General features: G+C 44.2%; 5 protein-coding genes across 6 annotated transcripts; 3 read left to right on the forward strand and 2 right to left on the reverse strand.

Annotated features, from left to right (window-relative positions):
• Nucleotides 1-308: 308 nt before the first annotated feature.
• Nucleotides 309-14,093, forward strand: ssu72 (SSU72 homolog, RNA polymerase II CTD phosphatase). Of its 2 annotated transcripts, XR_003931544.1 has the most exons (6): nucleotides 309-578; nucleotides 1,298-1,441; nucleotides 2,814-2,953; nucleotides 3,063-3,181; nucleotides 3,288-3,961; nucleotides 14,084-14,093. XR_003931544.1 is itself a non-coding variant. In XM_030092402.1 (5 exons), the coding sequence occupies exons 1-5, from the start codon at nucleotides 499-501 to the stop codon at nucleotides 3,387-3,389; spliced, it is 585 nt and encodes a 194-aa protein (XP_029948262.1). In that variant the 5' UTR covers nucleotides 309-498; the 3' UTR covers nucleotides 3,390-4,235. The 2 variants fall into 2 exon arrangements, 1 of the variants encoding a protein (XP_029948262.1); XM_030092402.1 differs by lacking the exon at nucleotides 14,084-14,093 and having other exon boundaries at nucleotides 3,288-4,235.
• On the reverse strand, nucleotides 5,307-11,148 carry atad3 (ATPase family AAA domain containing 3). Its single transcript, XM_030092371.1, has 16 exons — nucleotides 10,860-11,148; nucleotides 10,360-10,436; nucleotides 10,125-10,226; nucleotides 9,975-10,034; nucleotides 9,813-9,882; nucleotides 9,554-9,719; nucleotides 9,301-9,370; nucleotides 8,861-9,016; nucleotides 8,714-8,770; nucleotides 8,497-8,622; nucleotides 8,281-8,405; nucleotides 8,115-8,166; nucleotides 7,899-7,969; nucleotides 7,636-7,803; nucleotides 7,265-7,373; nucleotides 5,307-7,184 (listed from the first exon to the last, which is right to left on the reverse strand). Exons 1-16 carry the CDS (start codon nucleotides 11,050-11,052, stop codon nucleotides 6,750-6,752), a joined length of 2,037 nt encoding a protein of 678 aa, XP_029948231.1. The 5' UTR covers nucleotides 11,053-11,148; the 3' UTR covers nucleotides 5,307-6,749.
• Nucleotides 12,560-15,426, reverse strand: mrpl20 (mitochondrial ribosomal protein L20). The gene is made up of 4 exons (XM_030092410.1): nucleotides 15,191-15,426; nucleotides 14,847-14,957; nucleotides 13,138-13,215; nucleotides 12,560-13,042 (listed from the first exon to the last, which is right to left on the reverse strand). Exons 1-4 carry the CDS (start codon nucleotides 15,275-15,277, stop codon nucleotides 12,872-12,874), a joined length of 447 nt encoding a protein of 148 aa, XP_029948270.1. The 5' UTR covers nucleotides 15,278-15,426; the 3' UTR covers nucleotides 12,560-12,871.
• A 259-nt stretch (nucleotides 15,427-15,685) lies between these two features.
• sdhb (succinate dehydrogenase complex, subunit B, iron sulfur (Ip)) lies at nucleotides 15,686-19,209 on the forward strand. Its single transcript, XM_030092396.1, has 8 exons — nucleotides 15,686-15,792; nucleotides 16,568-16,701; nucleotides 17,124-17,209; nucleotides 17,516-17,652; nucleotides 17,883-17,999; nucleotides 18,091-18,192; nucleotides 18,290-18,412; nucleotides 18,698-19,209. The coding sequence occupies exons 1-8, from the start codon at nucleotides 15,721-15,723 to the stop codon at nucleotides 18,776-18,778; spliced, it is 852 nt and encodes a 283-aa protein (XP_029948256.1). The 5' UTR covers nucleotides 15,686-15,720; the 3' UTR covers nucleotides 18,779-19,209.
• Nucleotides 19,210-19,843: 634 nt separating this feature from the next.
• mfap2 (microfibril associated protein 2) lies at nucleotides 19,844-26,321 on the forward strand. Its single transcript, XM_030092408.1, has 9 exons — nucleotides 19,844-19,927; nucleotides 21,499-21,560; nucleotides 23,413-23,460; nucleotides 23,852-23,878; nucleotides 23,982-24,062; nucleotides 24,173-24,214; nucleotides 24,295-24,382; nucleotides 25,459-25,532; nucleotides 25,642-26,321. Exons 2-9 carry the CDS (start codon nucleotides 21,530-21,532, stop codon nucleotides 25,743-25,745), a joined length of 495 nt encoding a protein of 164 aa, XP_029948268.1. The 5' UTR covers nucleotides 19,844-19,927; nucleotides 21,499-21,529; the 3' UTR covers nucleotides 25,746-26,321.
• The last annotated feature ends 1,187 nt before the right edge of the window (nucleotides 26,322-27,508 follow it).

Below are 27,508 nucleotides of genomic sequence, written 5' to 3' on the forward strand. Positions count from 1 at the left end.
CTGTTTATATATATCTTTATTGTATTTTTCTACTCTATTTTAGCCTAGTCTAGTTCATATCTTGGGAAGATTATGAAGTTAGATTTCAGGGAATTCCCTTTTTATCACTCAAGGTTTTACTTGTTTGACAGGTTTGTATTATTGTAATCACACGAGTATTGCTGCTTAAAAAAACACCAGAAGAGTTTGGATTTCCTCTTCATGACAAGCGAAAATGTTTATTTACGTCAAGTTTACGTCGCTGCATTTTTTGTGCATGACGTCAGAGAAGCCCCGCCCCCACGTGACATCACCTCATAAAGCCGTAGCGGACTGGTCTCCGCCATTTTAGCTTCCTGCTTCAAATCGGGGCCACCACACAGTGTTTGTCGTCGAAACGCGTCGAAGCTGAACGCGAATCAGTGTCTTTCTCCTTCATTGCTCTCATACGGAGCCCAGCAGCCAGTTCGCATTAGGTCCTGCTCGCTCGTGCCGTTTAGTTTCAGCCGGAGAGTCGCGATGCCGAGCCACCCGCTGCGCGTGGCGGTTGTGTGCTCGAGCAACCAGAACCGCAGTATGGAAGCGCACAATTTCCTCAGGTAAAGACGAAGAAATGAAGAGCCAGAACTCACAGAGTGAACCAAGTCCGTGGGCTGTCGGGCTGTTTTCCCCAGCAGTGCCGGGTCGTGTCGGCACTGACAGCGAGAGCGTCAGTCCGCCGGGCCTCGCGCTCTTTAACAATGGAACCACATTTCCTGGACTCTGCATCGATTGTTTTTTTCTTTTTTTTAAAACAAACTGTCTCTCCATGTTTCTGGTTGACGATAGTTTACAGCACTTCTCCACACAGATTTGGGTTTCAGATTTAGGAATTTCAAATCAAGGCCCAAGTTTTCGGGTAGTTTTTTTTTTTTTTTTATATATACCCACACATGTCGACAGGAGCGCCCCCTGTTGGAGAAAGGAGGAAGTGTAGCTTAGCTCCCATCTGTCACCTTATTTAACATTACAGACTCTGACACAGCTGGACAACAAACAGGCCTGACAGCAGCTGAACTCCGCTGGAATACATAACATAATATTAATCTTTCCTGATTTTTTTTGGTAACGATTTGGACAATCTTAGACAGAAATCCAGGACTGACTGAATCTGACATTTCAGCATAATCTTAAAATTCAGCACATGAATTTTAGGCATAATTTGTAGCCCTGTTAACAGAGAGGTTTTCTCTGATTAGACTGCACTGTTCTGGTATGTATTGAATGTTCTTGTGGAAATCTTTGCATAATCACTTCTTTTGTTCTTCCCTCTTTGCAGCAAACGTGGATTTGATGTGCGCTCATTTGGCACGGGCTCTCATGTGAAGCTACCCGGCCCTGCCCCGGATAAACCAAATGTGTATGACTTCAAAACAACATATGAACAGATGTACAACGATTTGGTCCGCAAGGACAAGGAACTGTATCCCCTGCTCACACTCTTTTCTTTTTTTACACACACATTTCCTCGGCAGTTAAGCATCACGGGCCACGTGTGCGTTTGTGTTGATCAGATGTCGGTGTGCGCTCCTGTAAGTGTATGAGGCTGGAACAACACAAAACATGGGACAGTAATGTGTAAACGACTAGCAGAGACCTACAAAATAGTGACAGATACATGCTTCATTATTAAGGCTTTAACTTGGGTGGTGATGAAAATACTGGATAATGCAACAGGTGAGCTACAGTAACTGGAACCTGGAGAAGGTCATCCCCTTTATTTTCACCTGAGACCACCAGATTGAATTTGAAAAAAAAATCTATAGTGGGGGGGCATCAACTTTAAATATTACCTTGTTTTTATAGCAGTCTTAATTTGACAGTTTAGGACTTAGAAAGTGACGGGGACATTTGTTTTATTATTGAGAAAATTAGGCGTCTTATCTGTGAATGTTGTCACACTAGTTATAGAAAAGGGTTTTCAGAACTCCCAATTAATTTAGAACGGAGCCTAAGTGTCACAAATACTAACTTCTTAAAGATTTTGCACTCAAAGTAAGGTAAGTTTATAATTTAGTTATAGGTCTTATCCTGTTTTTGATTCGTAAAACCAAAATCTGACACATAAGCTTAAAAAAAAATAGCGAAATTAAGTCATTAAAATATGTTGGTTGTAATTTAATTATTCATGCGTAAATAGTGTATTTTACTCTGTATTCATGTATATCAACATTGCACAAAGAAATTGCATGACTTCATGTTAAATGAGATTATGGATGAATTAGTTATGAAGTTATTTGATAAAGTTCTATGCCTGAAGGTAAGACAAGTATTTCAGTAAGTCTCACTTGCTGTTAACCTGTTGCTATAAAAACAATATTAATGCTGTAGCTTTACCAGCCCATGGTTCGCTCCCCTTCTCATATGCTGCATATCAAAGCTGGCATTTAAAGCCCCCATTATCTGGAAAAAGGTAAACCTGCTGTTTTCTATGAAACATCGGCTTCACGTGGTTTGTGTTGCACCTGTAACGCTCATGAGGCCTGCTGCTGTACGCTGGTCATGGAATTTTGTCAGTGGGGCAGCGTTTTTAACAAAGAAATGTTGAATAAAGTTAAAACAAAGACAAAGCCATTGTCAGAATGCCTGGTTTAGTATTAAACCTTTGCTGGATGACGAAGTGCTGTCTGAGGCTACAGTCATTCTACCAACGGGTCTGACGACTCAACAATACGCATGTTCGGCCTCTAGAGGGCGCTGTGGTTCTTTCACACGCAGCCCTGCTCTCTGCTGGTGTGTTCAGTGTGTTGTGCTGCCTCGGCTCCTGCTGTGCTCCTTGACCTCCCGTCACTCAGATACACACAGAACGGCATCCTGCACATGCTGGACCGCAACAAGCGCATCAAAACGAAGCCCGAGCGCTTCCAGGACTGCAAGGAGAAGTTCGACCTGGTCATCACCTGCGAAGAGAGGGTCTACGACCAAGTGCTGGAAGGTGAAGGCTCTCTGAAAGCATCCTGTTTGGCTTTGAAATCACTCTGCTTGAATGCTTCCTTTAACACGAGTGTGTGTGTGTGTGTGTGTCATCCTGCTTGTCTTCCCAGATTTAAGTTCCAGAGAGCAGGAGACTCTGCAGCCTGTCCACGTAATCAATGTGGACATTCAGGACAACCACGAGGAAGCCACGCTGGGCGCCTTCCTCATCTGCGAGCTCTGTCAGTGTGTGAGTGTCTCCCATCAATCACTTTCAAAGGGCGGATTTAGGGAGTTGTGTAGTTTACTACTAAATGAACATGATAAAGATGTGTTTTCGTGTGTTTCCCCTCCAGATTCAGCATAGCGACGACATGGAAAACGAGATGGACGAGCTGCTACAAGAGTTCGAGGAGAAGAGCAAGAGATGTTTCCTCCACACCGTCTGCTTCTACTGACGGCAGAGAAATCCGCAATAATCACAGACCGGGGTCTCAAGCAATCACAAAAAAGCAAATGGAGTTGCACACTTCATGCAGTCATCTTCAACACAGTGCGCACACACACACACACACACACACACACACACACACACACACACACACACACACACGCTGTGTGAATGCACTGCTACACACACAAACGGCTTTAGATCAACATCTACCAGGTGGCTGGCGTTGGATACGCTGAAGGGTTTCTCCTCCGTGCGGAAGACGGGCCTGCTGCTCTCGCGCTGCCTTTTGCACCTTCAGGTCAAGGTCAGGCCAAGGTCGTCCTCCAACCCCAGCCCAGTGAAATCAGCCACCCACGTCTCCTCAGGGAGAGCCATGACCCCCGCAGCGACCCGTCAAGCCCTTAATCTGTTCTTCACATATTTATAGTGAATTATCTCTTCAGTTGATATATTGTTGTTCATTTCAGAATCACATGTCGGATGATTCTCGACTTAAGGACAGTGTCAATGTTTTTACACACGGGAGGAGAGTAGATTTATTTGAGCTGAATGCGTTTTTGTTGTGCGACTGTTTGTGTTGTAGACGAGTTGGGATTAAGTTAAAGAGAGTGGCCTGATGACAAATAACCAAATGTAGATCCCTCAGAGGCTCTCCTCCTCTGTGTTTTCATTATTGTGTTCATTTATATTTAAACTATGATTTGCTGTTCTTCAGGGCTTAGTTTATTTTATTTCTTTTGTAAATGAAAGAATTGAAGCATTGTAATTAATTATTTACAAACCGCGAGCTCAGCTCCGAGTGCCTGATTTTTCTGTATGTATATTTGAATCTACTAAAGACTAAAACATCTCATGGCTCTTTGTCCTATTTGTGCTGTTCAGACTCTTGTAGTAATGAAATGTTATTTTAAACAGTAGATGTCTTTTTTGCATAAATGCATTCTTTTTTCCTACTTTTTGATACCCTGAACTTTCAGTAACTACTGCTGAGAGAACTTTGTTCTTTTACTTGAGTATTTTTCAACAACGGCACTTTCAAGTTGTTTAAAGTAGTGGCAGCTCTCTCTGTCGTTAGTGATGAAAGCTTGTTTTCAACAACTGAGGCTTTTTGAAATAGAAGACTGAAGGCTGTAAAAAAACACTGCCTACGCAGTGACTAATACAAAATACCAAAAAAATACTTTGATGATTATTTTCTCCAGTCTCAGTAGCATGCCTTCAGCTGAGTTCGCCTGTATGGAATATAAATAGATACCATGGCAGCAGGATTAATCTTTTTTTTTTCCTAAATAATCCCATTGGCTAGTATTAAAGGTATCAGGGTATAGAGAAAGTACATTACGTGGTATTTATTATGTGGCTTAAGTTAAAATGCTTATAAAATAAACTTCTGCATTTTTAATGTTTCATTGAGTTTCGAGCAGTTCGGCCTGATATGAAGGCATGATGTGTTAAATCTGTGTAAATGTACCCTTCTAATCACCACGTTGAAAACCTTGGTGTTTTTTAATCCTCTGTGTCAGTTCTAAGCCAAGAAAGATCACAGTATTCATCCATGAACCTTAAAACTCACCAGCTTGTCTCGATAAGTTTTCCATGTGTGATTCTGGATGATGATGATGATGAATCGTCCTCCTTGGTTCTCTCACCTCTCTGGAGCCATCAGGCCCATCATGCTGTTCCATTTGTTGGAGACGGGTTCATCTTAAGACTCCTGTGGAAACTTCTCTGCTCATCCTGTCCTGACCCAGCAGACTGATATCCTAACAGCATCAGGATCGTCTGTTTTTTTTTTTTTGTTTGTTTTGGATGAAAGGAGTTTGACCTTTAGCTTTAAAGAAATGGAGAGAAAACCGACTCAAGGGGGAATAAGAAGAAAAATCAGAATCCTTTTATCTTTTAGTGTACATTTATTAAGGGAAGGCTATAGAAATATCTTTTTTTTAGTGTTCTTTTCTTTTTAACTAATACAATTCTCAATATTTTATATATATATATATAAAAAAAATTGTTATGATCCATATTATACCAAAAACTGAGATCTAAGCTTAATTTTTAATTAAGGCCATCCTACAACTAGAAAGTCTAATTTCATCTTTTCCCTACAGAAGTTGGTTAATATTGCAAATATTCATCAGAACAGCATTCATATGGGGCCGCACCTTCAATACACACTGAGAAGGACCACGCTCCTGCTGAAATCCACACAATGAGCAGTTTTTGACACTTGAATTATGAAAATGATTGAACCCAACAGTGGCTGTGTGTGCTGTTTTCTGATACTTGTATTCAATGAAAAAGTCAATGTTACGACAGGGGAAGTCATTCTGTGTGTTTAGTGTAGTCGGAATGTGCCTGATGCAGAGGCAGAGGTGAAGAGCAGGCTTCAGGTGTCTGGAAAGGTCAACATTATACCGTTCACATGCTCCCCAGTGGACTTGTGAAGGTACCGAAGCCCGAGAAAGACCACATGCAGTTTGTCTCCTTCCCAATAATCACAGCTGAAGAGAGGACAAAGGTTAATTCAACAGTTACCAGGTCTAAATATATTCAGAGTGAAAAATGTAAAACTTTTACATGATCATTAAGTTAAATTCCTGTTCCTTTTATGACTCGCCATAGTTCTCATGTGCTTCTGACGTTTCTTAAAATTTGCTTTGTAATTTAATGAAGCAGAGTTGAAGAGGTCACCATTATAATCTCCCTTTAATCAGGACTAATTGCTGGATGAGTGAAGTGTGTGTGACTGTACATCAATGAGCATGAAAGCATCAAATAACCTGACAGGAAGCCCCATCATGCATCTTTCCCCAAACCAAGCACAAGACCTGACCATCAGAAGCTTCCTCCAGTTGGACTAACTGCGAGTTGGAACCGTGGACCACAGCGTTCCCCCGTCTACTCTTTATATTAATTTATAATAAGTATCCGATCTCTCCATCAGTGTATTATTAGTGTGTTCCAAGGTTAGTGCAATACATGCAATTCCAGTGATTTTCCATCGCTGTCTGCACCAATACGTTTGGTCCCTCTCCAACTGTACCACAGAATGATTAAAATTTACTTTTCTTTTTTTTATGAAAACACGACTCCATTTAATCCTTTCAAAGACACTCCACGTCGAACAACATTTATATATATATATAGTGTGATTACAGATTCAGTGTTTTGTTTCCTAGTAAATTACACCTTTACATTGTACAGTTATTCAATTGTTTCAGGCATCATTTGTGGTTTGAAAAGGTAATTTGTTATCCTCATCTTCTGGGACTGAGACAGTCCAGCAGGCATTTAGACTTAATCTGACAAGACTAGCTGAAGGGGCAGGACTCTAATCGATGCCCCCACTGGATAAATCAACCCTTCAAACTGGAGTTCCCTCTTTTGGAGGAGAAGATCCAGGCTTGTCTTCATTTGCCGTCTTCCCGTCTGAGCTCTCTGCTGCTGCCACAGCCTCTTCTTTGCCGCAGTCTTTTTCAGGAAGGATGGCACTTTTGTCCTCCACTAATTTACCGCTGTCTGACGGAGGCGGCACATCCTCCCCTTCTGGTTTCGTAGCGACCTGGAGAGCTGGAGCGATCACCTCCTGAGCCTGTGGTGCTTCGCTGAGGGGCAGATTAAAGCCCATTTTTCCAGCGCTGCCACTTCCACCAGGCGGCGGAGGCGTGAGGCTCTTGGCCTCGTCCTCCTCTCCGTGCAGCCAGTCCATCTTCTGAAGGTGCTGCTTGATGGCGTCGTCAACCCGAGCGTCGATCATGGCCTCCGTCAGGACGCCGTCTTCAGAGGAATATGCTGCCGCCTTCAAGGAGAGATTACACGGTTAAGCATACGTTCATGTTCTCAGCCATGTTCTGTTAAAAAAGAAAAAACTGCACATACCTGCCAGGCCACACCCAACTTGGAGATCTCTCGTCCCGACATGCCGTCTGTCCGCTTGGCTATTTCTGAGCACTTTTTGCCATAGTCGAACTGAGCGAGCTTCATCCTCCTGCAGCAATCCACACAAAACAATCAGGCTCATGAGAGGGGAACAAAACTCAGTTCAAAAAGTGTGACTTATTACTTCTGAAGTTCATATAATTAATGATCACAGTTAGGGTTAGCGCTGCATACACTGTGTTTCTATCCATTTGTTCGCTCAGAATTCCAAGAAAGAAGACTGGACACTTGTGCTGCCATGTGTTCCCAGGGTGCAGTGGGGTTTGGATGTGCGCTCTGACTCTGTGCTGCAGCGCGGCGATCATACTCACTGCCTCCCTCCTGTGGCCGGCTCCAACACATATCGGTCAAAGTACAAGCGCACCAGCCGCTCCCGCTCCTCAGGACCCGGCAAGGCAAAATTCACTATTTCGTCAATACGGTCATTTATGGCCCAGTCGAACTGCTCCGGCTGATTACTGGCCAACACCAGCATAAACCTGCAGAATCACGACAAAAGAAAGACAACACTTAAGGTCAGTTAAGGTGAGTGAGCGTCAGAATAAGAAGTGATTGTTTAGGAAAAACGCTTTACTTGTTGCTCTGCTCTCCAGTACGATACAAGAAGGCATTCAACGTGGCTCTGAGGTCTTCACTGATTTTCTCCTGCAAGCAAAAAGTTCAAGATATTCAGCTTCAGGGTAAAATTTCAGGGTGAACCTAAACTGCACTACAACATTTACAGGCGTATTTCTGCCTGAGATGAAGGACCGCTGATGGTTTCTGAAAGATGAAACACGAGGAGACTTACGGTGGATCTCTTACGGAGGAATGCGTCAGCTTCATCGACGAACAGCAGCAGGCTAGAAGGGAAAACAAGAAACATCAGACGCTGCGCCGCAGCCGGGCCAGCACGTCATCTCGCCTGACTTTCTGAAGATAGAGCAGGTGTGTGTGTTAAGTATTGATTGCTGTACCCGCGCCGACTCGTGTTGGCCCAGTCAAACACTTTGTGCATGGCAGTGACTCCATCGCGGCCCATGGGCGCCACGTCGCCACCAGTCATAATGGCGTAGTCCATCCCAGAATGCACCGCCAGTTTCTGGTCGACACAAACAATTATTGCTGACAGTTGCATAAGGCGGCAGCATCCGTACGTCTTCACACTGACACCGTTCAGTCCTCATGTTTACCTTGGCGAACAGTGTTTTTCCCGTTCCTGGAGGGCCGTACATGAGGATGTTCCTGTAGAGGCCGTGGTTCTGCCTCGTGTTCCTTGTTGCTATGGCAATGTCACGCACACGCTCCTCTAACGGGGGCTGAGAAAGAAAGAAAAAAAACCTTATTTGAGCTGTGCGGAATTTGAAAAATGCATATTTGTTCTAACTTTTCGCAACAGTGTCCACTTACACTGAGCACCACTCCCTCAAGGGCGTCCTGAGGTTTACTCTTCAGTCGCTTGGCCGTCTGAATGGTTTCAGGGATTCAAAGAAGAAGAAAACTCAGAACAAAGTTTGAGACATAAGAAATGCTAAGAGACCAACTTTAGACAGCGACCTTGACTGGGTGCTTGAGCGCCTCGGCCACAGTGAAGCGGGACGTCTCCCGCACCAGCGACGGCTTCCCCAGCCTGGCCTCGATGTAACGTCCCGCCACTGCTGTGGCGTTCCGGGCCGTATACACTCCGACAGCCAGAAGGGTCAGCCCTGCCACCTAATGACACAAAGACAACGATCAGACCACATCTGGAACACACCTTTTCCCTTCAGGAGTTTGTTTCTGCAGCAGTGTTGTCAAAATTTATTGAATTTCTATTTTTGGGTCTTTTATCAAACTCATTTTATGATTTAATCCGGTAATGTTAATGTTCAAGATATCAGTATGAATAGGTGGCAGCAGCAGCAGCTTCTCTACACGACTATTTCAGTCGCTGTGTTGTGTGAAACCAAATTGGCTTCCACTGTGTACGGCTGGTCGATACACTACAAGGCTCTTACCGTGGCAGTAACTTTGTCCCAGTCGGACACAAAGGCCCTGAATCCTTCTCCAAACACAGCGCCGGCGGTCCTGTGAGCAAATACAGCTTAATTATCAACACACACACACACATCTACAGGAGAAACTTGATAAGCCAGCGGCACTACACCGATCAGAACGGGACTGCATTCAGCACATTTTTTTATTTTTTTTTTATTTCAACAGCCAACATCCAGCCTCCACCAGGGTGACTAACGGAGAGGAATTACTTACTTTATGGACTCCAAGACCGTTTGTCTGTGCTCTGCTGCTTTCAGGCGGATTTGCTCTCGGATTATATCGGCGTTTTCTCTCTCCACACGGGCTCGAGCTTTAGATTCGGCCTCGATGCGCAGGAGCTCATTCTTATGTCGCAGCTCCATTTCGTGCTCTATCGTTGCTACAGAAATTACAACACAAGCGCATAAACATTTAGTCAAAATATCCTAATTTTTTTTTTAAAAAATCCTCTCATCAGGAAGGACGTCTGTACCTTTTCTCATGGCCTCTTGCTTCTGAACAGACTCCTCCTGTTTACGAAGGTTCTCCTCGTTCAGCGCTTGCTGTTAATATTTGAAAATATTAAAGCTCCTGTTTGATACTAGAAAGCATTTCATATTGAATATAAAGAAAAAAAGAAAACCGAAACACAGACCTGTTGCCTGAGTTGGTCCTCATATCGCTGCCTGGCCAGTTTATCTTGGTACTGAGCTCTCTGGGAGAAGACAACGCCACAAAACACTATTTAGTCTCATCTGGAATACATTATGTTGATCATAAAGCAACATGCTGCTGTTTCCATCACCGCTTGATGCTGTTTGGTCTCCTCATTTAGAGTTTTTCTCCTCTCTTCGGCCTGGATGCGGATCTGGTCGCCTTTGAGCTGCTCGACAGCCGCTTCATACTCCTGTCAGAGCGACACAGAGAGGGAGAATCAACACATTTGGGTTAGAGGTTAACTGCAGCATCATGAATGATCTAACGCATCCAGAATATTGAACACATGATGTCTATGGTTCTACAATGGTACACGGCAGTACCTTCATTTTGCTCTGGTGCTCCATCTGAGTGCTCTGCTCCTGCATGCGGGCCAGCTCCAGAGCCTCTTTGGCATGTCCTGAGGACACAGGTCAGAGGAGCAGAAGCGGGTCAGTGTTTTCCTCAGTCCTCCTGGCGGCTGACATGATGAACTTAAATCACCCCAGAAATGAACCGTTCTCCTCTGCGCCTGTGGCTTTTGGATGTTTACACACCAGGCTACACAGTGGTGACCTTTGAACCCTCCCCCCTCAATGAATGAAGCGCTGTGCAGTAAAGCTCTGCCCGGTTGGACCATCAGCAGCTCTCCTCGGATTAAATGATCTGGATTTGATGGGGTCTCGTGAGCAGGTGGGGGCCTCGTGAAGCAGCCGCATCACTGCAGCGACCACCCGGAGGCAGGTGGAGTGAGATGCTGCTCCATCACGACCCCCAGCCGCCCCGCTATAATCTCCACCTCCCCCTCATGCGGTGACCCCGGCCGACCCCTTCAGACACTTACGGGACTTGTCGAGCTCCTTGGCCGCCTGAGCAGCCCGCTCGAGCCCGGTGGGATCGAAGTTGCTCCATTTGTCCTTGGGTTTATCTCCCCCGCCGCTGGAGCCTCCGGCGGGAGGCGGAGGAGGTGGAGGCTGCGCCGGCAGGCCGGGCGGAGGCTCCGGCGGCCCCTTGTTCAGGCCGAACAGCCACGACATGTCGGTGGGGGGCGGATAAGGCTCGGTTTACCCGGTTCCGCGAGGAGAGACGTGAGTCCACGGGGTTGTCAGGGCACTTCCTCCACACGCGTGTCACGCCGCGGCCTCGTGCGCATGTGCGGGAGGAGCCGTCTGTTGGGCTGAACTACAGCTGCGGTGATTGGCTGGTTGTCAGTACCTCTGCTTCTGATTGGCTGAGCCGCAGCACTGCTCAATAGAGGTCATTCATTCAGACCCGCCCCGAATCACGACGGAAGCCTTCGAGGGTCAACATAGAGAGAAAACGGTTGAGAGATTCTGCTTTTGGTTGCATCAGGCTCTTCTGTGAGTCAGAGGTCAAAGAATGCCCTTGATCTGTTCTGATGAGGATCATTAAGACAACAGCAGAATCAACTATCTACTATTTCTGACCAAACTTATTCATATGTTTGTTTTCAGTATGATGGATTATTCTCACTATTGTGGGTGCAGGTCTCAGTAAAATGTTTCAATCAGCTTTATAACAGAGTCTTCCTGAACACAGAGAGGATGAAACACATTTCACCCGAGGTTCACTGCTTCCCGTGTGTCAAAGGATCAACTTCAAAGTCTTATTTCTGGTCTATATAGCTTTCAATGGTCACAGACCTGAATATAGCTCAGATTTACTTCTAGAATAAAAACAATAAGACCCTGGAGATCCTCAGGAAGAGGTTTACTAAGTGTTTCCAGAGTCAGAAGCAAAGAGATGGAACAGTTTTAAGTTCATTTTTCCCTGTGGAACAAACGTCCTGAACAGCTGAGGACTGCTGACACACACACTTCTTTTAAATTGGGCCTTGGAACACTATTGTTAACTCAGGATTTCCATTAAACAATGGATTGCAATTATTTTATAACCCTTTTCTTAATGAAGTTTTTACTTTGTTTTCCTTTTATGCCCTTCTCAATTGCTCTCTGTTCATGTTTTTTTTATTTCATTTTCTTGCAAAGCACTGTGCGCTGCCTCGTGTCTGAATGTTGCTATACAAACAAAATGGACTTGCCTTGATAAACACACGTTCATCACAGATAATATATCTCAAACTTCTTCTAGTGCACGGACTGTGATCTGGATCAGCTGAGATGACCTGCTTCGTGATTTGGAAACCAATATATGAAATTTAATTGAACTGCACTGTCAAATAATGATACGGTCCATAAAAATTGGAAAAAAAAAACTCATCAGTGTCCTCAGGAGTGAGTTAAGTCCCCCTCACCAATTGTAATTAACAAAAAAGACAGTTTATGAGCATATTCAAAAGGCCACAGTTAGGCCAACTAACACACAAGTAAGTAGACACACAGACGCTGGTGTTACTGGGAAGCTCGAATCATGTTGTTTGATCAACTGGAACCGAGGATGATACAACAAATACCTTGTGTGAGTCAGTGTAGAACACCATGAAACAAAAATGTGACTTTATACTGATGAGAAAGTATGAAAAAAAACAAATAAATTCAAATAAATAGAAACAACTGAATCTGGTCATGTATCAAAATGTTTAATGAAATAAACATTCAGAGGACAGTCTTACCACAACAGATGGTAAAATATATATTTACATAAACAAAAATAATCCATCTTCCACAAGGAATAAGTCCAAAAGCTTCATATATATTATTGACAAGCTTATGGCCATTTATAATCACATCCTGTCTCACACTGACACAGGTAATCAGGAGGGAATATGCAGATTATGTGGGAAAGATGACATACTGGTTTGTCCATGGACACAAATTGGCTGTGCACGTAAACAAAAACACACACACACACATTGTGGAATCCATCCAGAGTCCTTTACTGCAGCATAACACGAGAGAGGACGCCCGCAGGCTCTTTGCCGTCACCCAGCGCAGCACGGAAACCTTCCTGCTGGCGAGCCCGAGCCAGTTTTGCGAGTGAGAGGAAGGAGCGAGGTTCTGTGATGGCCAAGTCACTGAGCACCCGGCGATTGAGCTGAACGCTGCTCTGTATGGGGAAGGGGGAACAAAGAGAGATGAGTAGACCCATCAGCGTAAAGACCAAGCGGCTGCAGCAGAGCTGAGATATCAAACACAACAAACCTTTGTGAGGTGGTTCATGAGGGCGGGATACTTCATGCCGTGCTCTCGACTTCCTGCTGAAATACGTGTGATCCAGAGCTGAAAACATCAGAGCAAAAACAGACAAGATTAAGAACATTTATGGAATCATTACAAATCAACATGCACAACCAAACGGTCTCAAAACAAGACCTGGAATAGAGAATTTCTGAAAACACTGTGATATCTGTTTGAAGCACTGCTTCCCAGACATTAGAAGCTGTAAAACTGTCTCGTGATCACAGCTCAAAAACTACATCTTCGGACACACAGATCAGACAACAGCAGGTTAGTTCAGCTCTGTGAGGCCGGTTGTACCACAGAAGAGCTGACAGACAGACAACTGGACATTATTTGTGTCTCTGGCTGTTACTTGTTTCCCATGTTTTGAAGGGTCTTTACAATCAACTTAACTTCCAAATCGTCTCCAGCTAGTCACCTCCTAAGCTTTGCTTTACCAGTTTGCCAATGTGCTTTTTTTGTTTTTACCATTTATTTCTACTTTCACAAAACAAATGAGTAATCTGTTCCCATTATGATCTACACACACATAGTCATCAAGAACAGCTGTTCCCAAACATTTCTTCTCAAAGCTCCATAAACTGCCTCTAAAAAAGGCCACAGACCCCTTTTTGACAAAGTCAGACCAGACAAAGTCAGACCAGACAAAGTCAGACCAGACAAAGTCGTGCGTCCCTCCTCTGATCTCTGGGTCCCTCCAGAATGTTCCCAGGCCCCAGGATAGAAACCAGTGATGGTTTTCTATTGGTGGTAGCTCGTGTGTTCAAAGTGAGTTACAAAGTTCAACTATGAAATAAAATGATTTATTCTAAGACAAGCCACAGCAGCCAATTTGACCAATGAATGCTCCGTGTCTCAAAGGAGGAACAAATTAGGAGACTAAACTTTCTTTATGCAAGTCCTCAAGAGTTCAAGTTGTGAGTTATTGGAGGAACACATTGGTGTAGTGGTTAGCAGTCTCCTCTGTCAGTGAGAATGTCCCAGGTTTGATTCTACGACTTAGAGGCCTCTCCGTCCGTATACAGTGGACGATGTACATGTTCTCCGTGTGTTCATAGTTATTCTCTGCGTCTTTTTGGGTGATGGGTACGCTGTGCAGATGTTGGATGATACCAACTCCAATGTTCACACAACATGGCAGAGGTGTTTCCAACATACCAACTTACACACACATCCCATCTAGGTAAAATTAACAAAATGTGCAAGATCAATAAGACCGTGAAAGTATGAACCTGTGCAATCGACAGATTGCAACCATTGCATACTAATTTTTATTCGGCAAAACACGCAACGTGAAACACAAATCTCTGAGCAAATAACAGATCTAACCCTGTTGCCCCAAAGCACTTGACAGAATTACCTGCAACAGTCTAGAAAAATGCAGTTAAAGTTGATTAGTGACTATAAATTGAGCAGAATATCCCCCACTCTGTATGTAACTATCCAAATTAGAGGATGGATGATGATGATGATGAATATAAGATTTCAAGCTACCAAGCTGGGATGTGTGCAGGTGCAGCAGATTTTGACAATCAATGTTATTCAGGATTTACCCAGATCAAAATAATTACACTGGTTTACATTTCTCCTAAAAAACAGAGTGTGTTTTACTGGACAGGTGGATCGAAGACAGTAACAGCAGCCTGCTGTCAGCCACATCCGAATCTTACCGTCCTGATGTTACGTTTCTTGACCTTTCGGGCTTTAGTTGCATAGACGAAAGCTCTCCTGACAGCCCGGACAGCCAGGCTGTAGCAGCGGTTCTTCCTGCCTCTGAAGTGCTGCGTGTGGAGGACAAAACCATCATCTGATCAAATCAACAGATCGACCATCCTCATCCTCGTCATCTTCACACTGATCCAGGCGGGTCAGGCACATCTGACCATTTAGAATTAACAAAGCGGCCCAACAGACCAGGTGATACTAAAAACATGCTGGGGTAACAGATGGGGTCACTTTCAGAGCCTACAGGTCAGGTTAAGCTGGACTCTGCGGATTTCATTCGGGGCCTTACCCGTGCATGTTTGAGGACTTCCTGTACTTTCCAGTATCTGTCGGGTCCTCGGTTTCTGATCCAACACGACAGACTCAGAAACACCATCTCTGTCCTCCGATCTGCTTGTTAGCACACCAAAGCTCCACTTTAAACAACCTTAACACCACCCTGTCCGCAGCCAGACCCGGACCCCGTGTTATCTGAACTCAACCCACACACGCCGCACCGACGGAGAGACTGGGTGCGCTTGTTTTATCGTTATGGAGCATCTGAGACGTCAGCTGACCGGGAACAGCGTGACCTGTTTAGAGACATATATCTAATGTAGAAAAGAAGCCCAGGAGAGAGCACCGTCAAAAATCAAGGATTGTTGAGAGCCCAATAATTTAAACAAACAGAAAATATTAAAACATACCTTTTTTTGGTAAAAAATACAACAGTTTCCTCATGCGCGTTCACTCTCCGGGAGAGCAGGGTGAGGAAAACAGGCGCCCCCAGCCGCGGTGGCTGTCGGGAAAGCGGGCGGTGGAGGTCAGAAGAGAAGAAAGATGTCGGCCGCGGCTCTCACGTCCTTGAGCCGCTGCGGTGTTCTGGCGTTTCGCGCTCCAGTGGGGCTGGTGGTGAGTTGCCGCTCACGGATACATTCTAGCGAAGAGAAAGTGTCGGTTTTTAGTTTCTGCTCGAGCGACTCTGGCCTGGTTCATCGCGAGGAGCTCCTCCTTTCTCTGAGCTCCTTGCTTACGTATCGCAGCTTAGCGGTTAGCCTGCTGTTAGCTCCTCTCAACACAACCCTGTTTAAACTACTTTTAAAATGTGTTTCTTTCCTTCTGGAGATCTAAGCGGGTCAGTTTTAACATTCATTTAAAATGTAGACACACAACGTAGCAGAATGCGAGTTAGAAAGTTTTGTAAACATTGGTTAGATAATCAGCTAATTATAGTAACATTCAGCACATTGACAGGTTTATGTTACTGTGACATAATACAGTGTTTACATTAATTCGCCAAACTCTTTTTTCTAAGGTCTCCTGTGCAAAAATCTACAGGGTATCTCACACTGTACACTATAGACATCTTATTTTGGGATATTCTTCAGGTTATTGTTGAACTTCCTGACACAGCTGTTCACAGTTACTGCTGCCGATTATTTCTATTATTAAAGAAGAAAATAGGAAACAGCTTTGTGAATGCAGGATTGCTATTGAACACACCTTTGTTATACCTACATGTATGATTATGACATGTACTGTTATAAACTGATGCATATACATTTATAAGGGAGTATTGTAGGTTATGTAGTAATAAGGGGTTTCAGTAAGTTTGACTAGTCAGACTCTTGTAAGACGAGCGTTCCTCAGTGTGATAATGTTTTTCTCCGGTTCCCCCTCTTATCAGGCGGTGCGGTATGCACAAACAGCAGCAGCTCCAGCAGCCCAGCCCAGAGTAAAGAAGTTTCAGGTGTACAGATGGGACCCCGACACTCCAGGAGACAAGCCCCGCATGCAGACCTTTGAGATCGACCTCAACACGTAAGGCATTTGGAAATAAAATTGAAGCGCTGCCATACACATCATACATGTTCAACCACTGTCTGAATTCTGTGAATATGTAGGTTATCATGCACAGCAAGTTAGAGAGATGTAAGCTGTCTAGTTAATTCTCAGCTGGTGGTTTGTGTTGCACCCAGCTGACTGAAGCATTTCTCCAATCACTCTTAATTCCCTGGAAGCTTCAGGGTATTAAAGGAAGCAGCTTGATATAAACAGAGGGCTTTATTGATGAAGTGATCACAGCTCTCAGGTGGATTAAACCCAGGTGGCTCTGACAGCTTGGTACAGGTCCAGCTCTGATCGCCCTGCAAGGCTCACTTCCTTCAACACAGCAGTGTGTCTACAATGTTTTACACTGAGAATGACTGAATAACTCATGTTACTGGTTGTGCTTCTTGTAGCTGTGGTCCGATGGTTCTGGATGCCCTCATCAAGATTAAAAATGAGATGGACCCCACGCTGACTTTCCGCCGCTCTTGCAGAGAAGGTCAGTAACGTGGAGGATAATATGTGGCTGAATATATGCTTTAAAGGATTCTCAACAGATGTTAATTTTAGTAAATGAAATGTACAAACTTTTACAACCAGTTAATTACAATTGGAAAGCAAAAGAATTTTTCTCTTGAGATTATTCTTTCTTCTCATTTTCAGTTGATGCCATTTTTTCAATCTAATGCTTGTCAGTGTGCAGACTGCATGTAATTTTTGTCCTCTGGAGTGTTAGGAAATGTGCTTTGGTGTTCATTTTGCCTGAGGAGTTGATTAAAGGTTGTCAATTTCCTGTTGTGATCAGGTATCTGCGGGTCATGCGCCATGAACATTAATGGAGGAAACACACTGGCCTGTCTCAACAAGATCGACACCAACACCAGCAAAGTCACTAAGATTTACCCTCTGCCACACATGTATGTGGTCAAAGACCTCGTCCCGGTGGGTACAAAGACAACTCTGCAATAACATGTTTGTATTTCAGTAAAATACTTATGTTACTTTAAAAAAACATGTTTAATATATGAACTCAGAACCTGATGATGAAGAAAGTTTTCAGTTTTTTGGTCAAATGACTGCTTATGAGCTGAAGGAGGAGATAGAAAACCGGTTCTGTCTTCTGGGTTCTTCACAAAGTGTTTGTGGTTTGATTGGATTATTTGTGTTTGCAGGACATGAGTAACTTCTACGCTCAGTACAAGTCCATCGAGCCCTACTTGAAGAAGAAGGACGAGACTCAGGAAGGAAAGGAGCAGTACCTGCAGACGGTGGAGGACAGGCAGAAGCTGGTACATCTCCATTTCTTCCCTCGCTGAAAGAGTTGCAAGCAGCTTGTCTAGTTCTTGGAGCAGGACTGTAAATCCGCCCTCTTGTTTGCAGGACGGGCTGTACGAGTGCATTCTGTGTGCCTGCTGCAGTACCAGCTGCCCGAGCTACTGGTGGAATGGAGACAAGTATCTCGGGCCTGCTGTCCTCATGCAGGTCTGGGAGATATTTTAGATTGGTTCAGTTTTTTTAATTTAATCTCTAAACTGGATCGAGGAATTAAACAGAAGTGATGTATTTTGTGATTCCTCAGGCGTATCGTTGGATGATTGACTCACGAGACGAGTTCACAGAGGAGCGTCTGTCCAAGCTGCAGGATCCTTTCTCCCTCTATCGCTGCCACACCATCATGAACTGCACTAAGACCTGCCCCAAGGTAACTTCTCACTAGATTACATTGACACCGCAAGCCTTAGTATTTTTCATAGATAATCTTCGGAGAAAAATAATATCTTGAACTTCTGTTGACATTAAGAGATCAGTTCTTGTGTGTGAGAGGCTTTGTGTTTGTTTGCATTTTCTGAATGGAAGAAACCATTTTGGACTAAACTAAATTTTGTACTTGGAGAGAAATGATTGAATAAATAATTAGGATATGATCTGAATAAAACCATATTTTATCACAGTAAATGGGCTGCTCACTGTGCTCTCTCCCTCTCAGGGGCTGAACCCGGGTAAAGCGATTGCTGAGATCAAGAAGATGATGGCCACATACAAGGAGAAGAAGGCAGCAGCAGTCTGAAACCTCAGCCCTGCTCCTGAGCGACTCGTCCCTCCATAATTAAATTATATAATGGTTAAAATATAATGCTCATTGAGGTCTGATGGCCTGGACAGCGGGCGTCTGCACTGTGTTTGCGTGGTGGGACGACCCGGTGTCATAAAAACGCACATGTACAGTATGAATGCAGGAGAGAGTGTTTGTGTGTGAATGAGTCTTATATGTACCATAACCAAGGTTTTTATTTCCAGCTCTACTGCCTGTATGTTCATGCACCTCGTGAGACGGTAACGCTGCGTATTAAAGTAGGAAAAAGGCAAATTTGTGGATTTTTATAGCTTGTGGCTTTTCAAGTTGGCGCCTGATTCACAAACATGTCTCCTCAGATTATTTTTCTTCCAACATACCAACTGCAGTCTTTGTTTTGATGGGAAATAAAGCGCTGAAATGTTTGTGTGCTCCTTGTCTGATCTGGTCTGCTTCCTGCATTTACAGTCTGTGTCCTCCAGGCGTCGCTGCAGCTGTGGACAGATGTAACCCTTTTATGCAAAAATGTTTCGGCCACTTCTTTAGCATAATGTGATTAGAAAATAGAAATTAAGGGAATCTAACATGAATAATCTAATCTCGTGGATTTGTTGAAAGGATGAAAAGAAGAACGTCTATTATGTTTGAGAGTCAAAACAGAATAGATAACATTATTCAAAAATAGGTAAAATAACTAAAATGGCTTAAACTACCAGAAAAACAAATAGAGAAACAGCTTAAACATACTGTAAAATGTTGAACATCTTTTAAACAAATAAAATACACTTCAGAGCATATAACTTTATAAACTGTTATCCTAATTTTAATGGTTGAGCATGTTAAAAAATGTTAAATACGCCTTGAGTTTGCAGATCTCTGGTCTCCCTAATGGATAAATCATGTCTTCGTTATTGTCCTGAGTCCTGGATTCATCACATTGATCAGTTCTGGGAGGTAAATGAGGTTTTATGGTCTGGATGTCTGATCCTGTCCCGGTCCAGGGGGGGCTGAGGACCGGGACTGGGACTAGACTGGGAGGAGACTCCAGATCCGGGGTGGTACAATGTGGCGCTGCGAGGTCCTCCTGCTCTCACAGGGCGCATGAGAGCCGCTGCAAGCCGGAGCAGAGAGATTCCCAGTCAGGTAAGAACCCTGAACAATACCTTCATTTTTTTTCCTCCAAGTTATGCAGTATGGGGAATGAAAAATCCAGACCCACTTTTATTAATACTGAGACGTTTGTGGGGAGAGAAACAGACAGAAAAGGAGCTGATTGTGCAGAAATTACATGCATCCTACTCAGAGAGTTTCAGGGACCAATAGTTCAGTCCGCTGTAGAAGAATAAATTGTGTGATTTGCGTTTGTGCGTTAATGTATGTAGAGAGTTGACATGTGGTCCTGTGTTTTCACTGGAGAGAAAAGGGAGGAGGGACTTTCAGTCATGGTACTAGAGAGAGAGAGAGGTGGGGGGGCATCAGAGGCTTCCAGAGAGTGGGGGTCGCTGAGGGCACTTCAAAATATACTGTTTTATCATCACAGCATTGACATCTATCAAAACAAAAGACTTGAAACAGTGCAAGAGGAAAACCTCACATCATCTCCAGAAAATCCTACAAGTGTATGTGTGTGTTTGTGTGTGTTTGTGGGGGAGCCTGCAGACCCATGGGTCTCTGGAAAGGGAAGGACTCAATGGGGAGAGGCTGGCTAATCACTCCCAGATGTGGACTGTGAAAACATATGGTTTCCGATAGCCACTGTGATGCACAAGAAGAGTGTGTGTGTGTGTACACTGGTACTCAACCACACACAAACACAAATGAATTTAGTCCAAAAAAGTGAATGGATTTATTAATGCACATTCAGAACTTTGTTTTAACCAGATACTTTGCATGTTTCATAAAAACTCTGCCTGCAGTCACACAGAAGTGAAAAAGGGTTGGATGATGAAAAAGCACCAAAAATCACCAGTTCACACTGTGTGTGTGTGTGTGTGTGTGTGTGTGTGTGTGTGTGTGTGTGTGAGAGAGGAGGTTTGCGGGGCTGCAGTGGAAGAGGGAGATTCATACTTTCCACTAAAGTGAAAAGTAGTTTAGTCGGTGTTAGAATGATGGTTTTGACAGTATTTAACGGTGTGATTTCCTGGATTTCACTGAAGGCCTTCAAACTCCAGTCTACTGGCCTGTAATGATGTGACAGTGTCAAAGTTCAACTCTTTTTTTTTTTTTCCACACGTGATTTCCACAGAACCAAAGAGGCTCTTTTTGCTTGTTGAAAAAGAAAGAAAAAGGGGAAAAGATGAAGAGGAGGGGGAGGAGGAGGAGGAGGGGGAAGGGTTTGAGGAAATGACCAGTGAGGGCGACAGAAGGGAAATGAAGGATGTGGAGACTGAGAGCAGAGAGGGAGGGGTGGGGGTTAAGGGGTCCTCTGTTTCTTTTCCTGGAATGCGGCCTCGAGACTGTCTGCTGCAGCAGTGAGGAAAAGTAGGAAAACAGCAAGATTGTTCTTCGGTGGTGTACGACATGCCAAATTCTTGCTCTTTTTTTTTCTGTTTGAGGAGGGGGGGGCAGTAGGGAGGATAAGGGGTGAAGGAGGGCAGACAGAGGAGAGCACAGCATGGGAGAGAGGGTGGGGGGCGGGAGGGATTTCAGGAAACCTAAAGAACAGCCAGCACTAAGAAATGTTGCTTTGTTTTGATTCTGGCTCTCCTGTCTAGTGCTGAAGTCAGTCTACCTCCCACAGCCACCATGAGAGTCCTCCTGCTCCTCTGCATGCCAGGTAACTGCATCACGCCGCCCCCGGGAGTCGGCGTCCAACCCTCATGATTGTTCAATAACTGTGCAGCATTCAAGGCTGGAAAACGCCACGATTCATTAAGACGGCCTTCGTTTATTGGAAACAGACACCTGACACAGTGCAAACAAACCCATCCTCTAGTTGTCCAGAACGTTGCACCTTGCTTGCAGCGCTCCCTGATGCTGGGCTCTGTTAGGAGACAGATACCAAGAGACTGACAGCCTGTAAACCGATGTTTCTGCAAATGGAGCCATGAACAGCCTCCGTTTTCATGAACTTTACAGAATTGCCCCACTAATGTGTCTGTACGGTAGATTTGAAGTCACTGGCATCAACTGCTCACCTCATTTCAGCTAAAAGACAAAGATCAGTGGAAATAACTGCGATCCGGCCACGGGTTATAGGATACCACACTGAAAATGTTCTAATTTAAAGTCTTCTTATTCAAAGTTAAAACAAAAGCCCAGCACGCTGTGGTTTTACATGAAGTTATAAGCGTTTCTTGGCTGACGGCCGTGACTTTCTGCGGTGTGCCGTCGCAGGGAGGGAGCAGGGGATGGAGCGCAGAGGCAGACCAGCTGTTTCCGATCTTTGTGCTTTCAGCTAAACTTCAGATGTGAGCGTGGTCTAAATCCCACCATCTGCCAGACATAGAAGAAAGTATTTAATGAAACGTCCTATTAAGCCCTTAAAGTTTATAGAGGGGAAGAATCATCCAAGTATCATACAGAGTAGCAAATGCAGAACGTCACAGGTGGAAGCAGCCAAACAGCTGGTCCAATGCTTTCAATCGGATTTTCTTCATCACGTCTCCCAAAACATAGATGGTGCCAATGCTGTGTTTTCTTGGTAAATATGAAAGAATAATCCAAATAACTACAATGCTTGAAGCAAGACAGTGTAGCTTTAATAATGAGGAAAAAAGGCTTTTCTTCACCTGCAAACCACAGTGAGCGTCGGCCGCCCTCTTCTGTCAGTGAAAGAAACATTCTGCACACTTCTGACACATGCTGACCTCTTTTTGTCAATACTGCTTCTAAAACACTGAATAAACACTTTTAAGCGTCACGAATTATATTCAACAGAGTTGATCTATTTAATCTGATTACACTTAAATCCGGTACCGCAGCACATTGTCTTCATTTAGTCCTGACCTGAGGTTATCTGGCTTTAACGTGCTGACAGAGATATCCAGAATGAAACAAGAAGACCACTTTGGACGTTTAATACTGACACACTGTGCAACACTGAATTTACGCAGCACTGATGTAATCAGTATTAAGTTTAAACTTAAGTTTAGGGGATTCGGGAAAACGATCCAAGAAGCAGATTAAAGACTTAAAAAGCGAACCTGAATGATGATTTCTGGTAGGGGGAAAAAACAAAAAACGATGAACCCAAAAAATCAGAGGAAAAGCAGATAAGGAACAGACAAAACAGGACTGAATTATAAAGACAATGCACACGCACACAGACGTACGCACGCAGAGCCAAGTGACAAAATGAAAACTGGACTAGATTAACAATCTAGAATAGAGCTGAACTGAAGCAGGACATCATTCTGAGAGGTAAAGTTTGAGTCAAAACTGTTTTTGCTTCAAATACTTAAACACTGTGCTTAGAAATGTAAATGCTGTATATGAAAAAAAAACATGTTTGAAATGAGATGTGATTGGTGTGTTCAAATGCTGAAGGTCAAGTGTGTAATAAAGCTCGGAATCTCTAAACAAAACGATGCGGAGCTCGTCCAGAGAGCTCGTAATTACTGGCTCTCCATGCCTGCATTTCTCTCATCGCTCCATCTCTGTGATTTATTTGTCTGAAACATCAACAGTCCTGCTGCTCGGCCAGGCTCAGTACCAGGAACCCTTTCCATTTCTGGGTGAGTCCATGAAGGGAATATTGGCCCCCATTGTTCCCGCCTCGGCCCGGGTTTACATCAGAGCTCTGCAACATGTGTTCCTGATTGCTCTCTGTCCTCTGGATGTGTCACCTCGCCTCCAGCGCTTCTCTCTCCTCTCCCGATTGCTGTTTACCTCCCGCATGGCAACTGTATCGCAGCGTAAATACCACTCTGGCCACTCTGCATGTTATTATTTGCAAACATCTTGCGCATGAAGTCATAGATTACGGTCTCACACGCTGCTTGTTTGCTCCTCTGAGGCGTGCAGGTGGTTCATTTTATATGCCTTGTGCCGTGCGTGTCGGTCCTCCACTGTAACTGTTGATCTCATGGAACGTTTCTCCCTCCGGCTCGTTTCACCGCTTCGCAGAGGACTACGGGCCGGATTACTTCCCAGGTGAAGCATTCACACGTGTCTTTCATCTCTTTGCTGCTCTCGTGTCTAATTGTCAGCGTGTGACAGAGCGATCCGTCTCCTTCCCCCCGTCTGTCTTGCTCAGAGACTCCAGAGTCCGACAATCTTCCGGGAACGTTCCAGCAGCAGGTTCGACAGGAACCAGTGGTCCGTCCAGAGAAATCAGGTATCTGTTGACTCTCATCTGTCACATACACACATTAAATCACTAATTTGAATAGTTTCAAAAGTTTTTTTTTTTGTCTGATTTGAATCTGTTTTCCATTTGAATATCAGGGTCTGATTTGGAGACGGAGCCCACGGAGCCCGGCCCTCTCGGTGAGAAAAGACAGATTTTCACTTGGTTGTGTTTCGCTGGGATATTCATCGATTCATTGTGTTGTTTGCTCTACTCCCAGACTGCAGAGAGGAGCAGTATCCCTGCACCAGGCTCTACTCGGTCCACAAGCCGTGCAAGCAGTGCCTCAACAACCTCTGCTTCTACAGGTAATCTGGGAGAAACGTCTGAATGAGCAGTTCATCCCAAAAACAGAAGCACAGTCGTGATCCGTGCTGCAAACTGCAGCAGACGTGGCTCCGTTTCAGCCCCTCCTCAAGTCTGTTATAAAGAAAACACAAGCACAAAAACTCCAACATTCCCCCCAACCTTTTATTCACTTTGCTACCAAATAACTGTCATTATCAATGAAAATTGGACATTTCTGTTTTATCTTTCTCATATTAACAGACATGGATGTGTTTTACTTCCAGTTAGCTCACCTGACTGGTGCTTTTAATTTTAAAATATGATCAAAGTGACATTATTTTATTCGACTGATGTGTTCTGTAAGTCATAATAATAGTATTTGCAAATATTGTTGGATAGTAGTGATCATTTGTGTATAGAATACTGCAAAGCAACCGTTTAAGTAACTAATTGCAGATGTAGCCCATGCATGGTCCACACCATACATTTATAAATAGGTAGAACATTTTAAAGAAAGCAATAAAACTCTTTAAAAAACTGTGCATGTTCCAGTGTAAATATGTACAAAAAACGTACTGATTTTACTGCACCTCTGTTCTAAATATATACAGCAGTTTGCATTATCACGATAGGTGAAAGTAAGGAAAAGACCTCTGAATAGGGATAGACGACTGTATATTATGTAATGAATAACAGAGTTTTACCCTCAGTGATTGTGTGAATATCAGCCTTTCTTTTGTTTTTAAACGTTTGCATTTCATTTTGGCCGCTGGGTAACGGCGGCCACTGGGTCCACGTGTTTCATTGGGCTCAAGTTTTACTCTGGATGATGAACTTGCAGACAATCCTGAGCCGAAGGATTGAGAGTCTCGGTCAAGGCGACCTGTCGGCTGCAGGACAAGCTGTTGTGTCCCACCAGCAACAGTTTTACACCCTGCTCTCTGACATTCTACATCACTGTTTATCTTCAGGCCTCCATCCCCTCTGTTCTCTTGACCAAGTGTAGTTTTGTAACAGTGTTCTGAGTTTGCGGCGAGCTCCCGCCTTACTGTCGCTGTGCTCCGTTGTTTGTGCCTCCGCATGTGTTTCCACTCAGCCTGAGACGGGTGTACGTCATCAACAAGGAGATCTGCGTGCGGACCGTGTGCGCGCACGAGGAGCTGCTCAAAGGTGGGTTGGGTTCACTCTAGATTACCCGCTCCCTGTATCTGGCTGCCGTGGCTCACCCCCCCTCTCTCTCCCCCCCGGTGTGTGTGTGTGTGTGTGTGTGTGTGCTCAGCGGACCTGTGCCGGGACCAGTTCTCGCGCTGCGGCGTGGCGGCGCTGAGCGGACAGTGCTCGTCGCTCGGCGGCAGCTGCGGGAGGAGCTGCGGGGGCTGCTGATGATATCGGGGGACTTCACCTGCCCAGATGCACTGCCGCCATTCTCGTCTTGGTCCTCCTTGTGTCTCCTCCCTCCCGTCCTCTGTAGCACTCATTACTCTCGTTTTGTTTTTTTGTTTTTTTACGGATAAATATACTCCAAGGAACATTGATGATTGTATGAATCACTGGTGCTATAAAACTATTAGTGGTGCACATAAAACTGCAGAACATCTTGTTTCTTTTTTTTAATTGCATACTGTACCATATTAATCTCATGCTTTGTGTGTTTTTTTTTTGTTTTTTGTTTTTTGGATATGTTACTGTATTTGTGTTGAGAAGCAGTCATTGGCATGATGACCAGCTCATCAGTGGGGGGGGCCACAGCGCACTGACATCCCATAAAACTCATCACTTTCCAGCCTTCCACTGTCTCACTGTTGAAGATGAGGCAGCGGGCGTTGAGTGACCTCAGTTTTTGTACTACTGCCACCTGGATCTGTGCATCGCAGCTGAGCCGTGGCAACTCACGCTTTGAAAAAGGCATCTCACGAATGGCCTCTGTACTACTGCTTCATCAAACTGTCACTATAAAGACCGAGAAAAACAAAAAATAAAGTGTTGTTTCTTTTTTACGACAGCTGTGTGCTCACCCTGGTCTGCCTGGTGTTGTTTTGTGTCCTTATTTTCTCTGCAGTTACTGAACTTTGGAGGAGCGAAGGCTCGTTAGCCTGTTGTGAGACATTTCTGGTAACTAACAAAAAGTTGACACAGGTAAAAATGAGCGCCTCTTGAGAGGTTTGTTTTTCCAACTGTAAAGACAAAATGTCGAAGCCGTGTGATCAGAGGTCAAACTATTTGTGACAAAGACCGAACTAGTGAAGAACACTGCTCTCAGACGTCAGATATACTAAATGCTTGAACACAGAGAAATGGTTTGCTTCTACTCTTTCAAACCTAAAAGTTATTTTGCCCCCTGAACCAACAGCTAGCAGTATTTTGACCCATCACATGAAATAGAACAGTTTAATTACCAGAATTCCGAGCAATAAATGCAACTTTTTGTGCGACATGCGGATCGTCCACAGCAAAAACAGACAATTCTGTCTTTATGACGTCCAGATTTATTTGTCTTTGCTGATTTCTGGCATTTATTCCGCAGAGGGTCTGGTTTGTCGGGTCTCCTCAGCACATCAAGTCATTCACATGTTTGATTTGGCACAACCTGAGCAGCTGAGGGCTGAGGGCCTTGCTCAGAGACACACCAGCAGTGGGATTTGAACCAATCAAGCTTCTATAACCTCCTGGCCTCAGTCAGGCATTTACATGATATTCAACTGATGAATCTGAAATTAAATCATCTAGAAGTTCAGAATTTTGGCACAAAAATCAGGACAGCTCCACACTACTGCCAGTTTCTATGATCACAGCTTCAGACCAACGACACAAGAACAGAACAGAACAGAATACAATGGAGGAGGGAGACTTTCACAGGAGGGCATGAAACTTTGAAGCCGTTTAGACTGAGTTCATTAGCTTTGTCCACAAATCCTCCTATATGACTCCTGAGCCTCTCAGACCTTTATCTTCAGCTCCTCCTGTATTTTCCTGACCTCATTCTTGTCATCTGCATTTAAGCCTCTTTTTTTTTTTTTTGTTGAGGGTAACCTTGACATCCTTTGAGACGTACAAACACCTGTTTTGTGAGAGTTTCGACGATTAATACAAGATGTGGCTGAATTCTAACATTTATTATGAAGTTTGACTTCATACTTTATTGAATA

Source organism: Salarias fasciatus, chromosome 5, assembly GCF_902148845.1.
Source record: "Salarias fasciatus chromosome 5, fSalaFa1.1, whole genome shotgun sequence".
NCBI lineage: Eukaryota > Metazoa > Chordata > Actinopteri > Blenniiformes > Blenniidae > Salarias > Salarias fasciatus.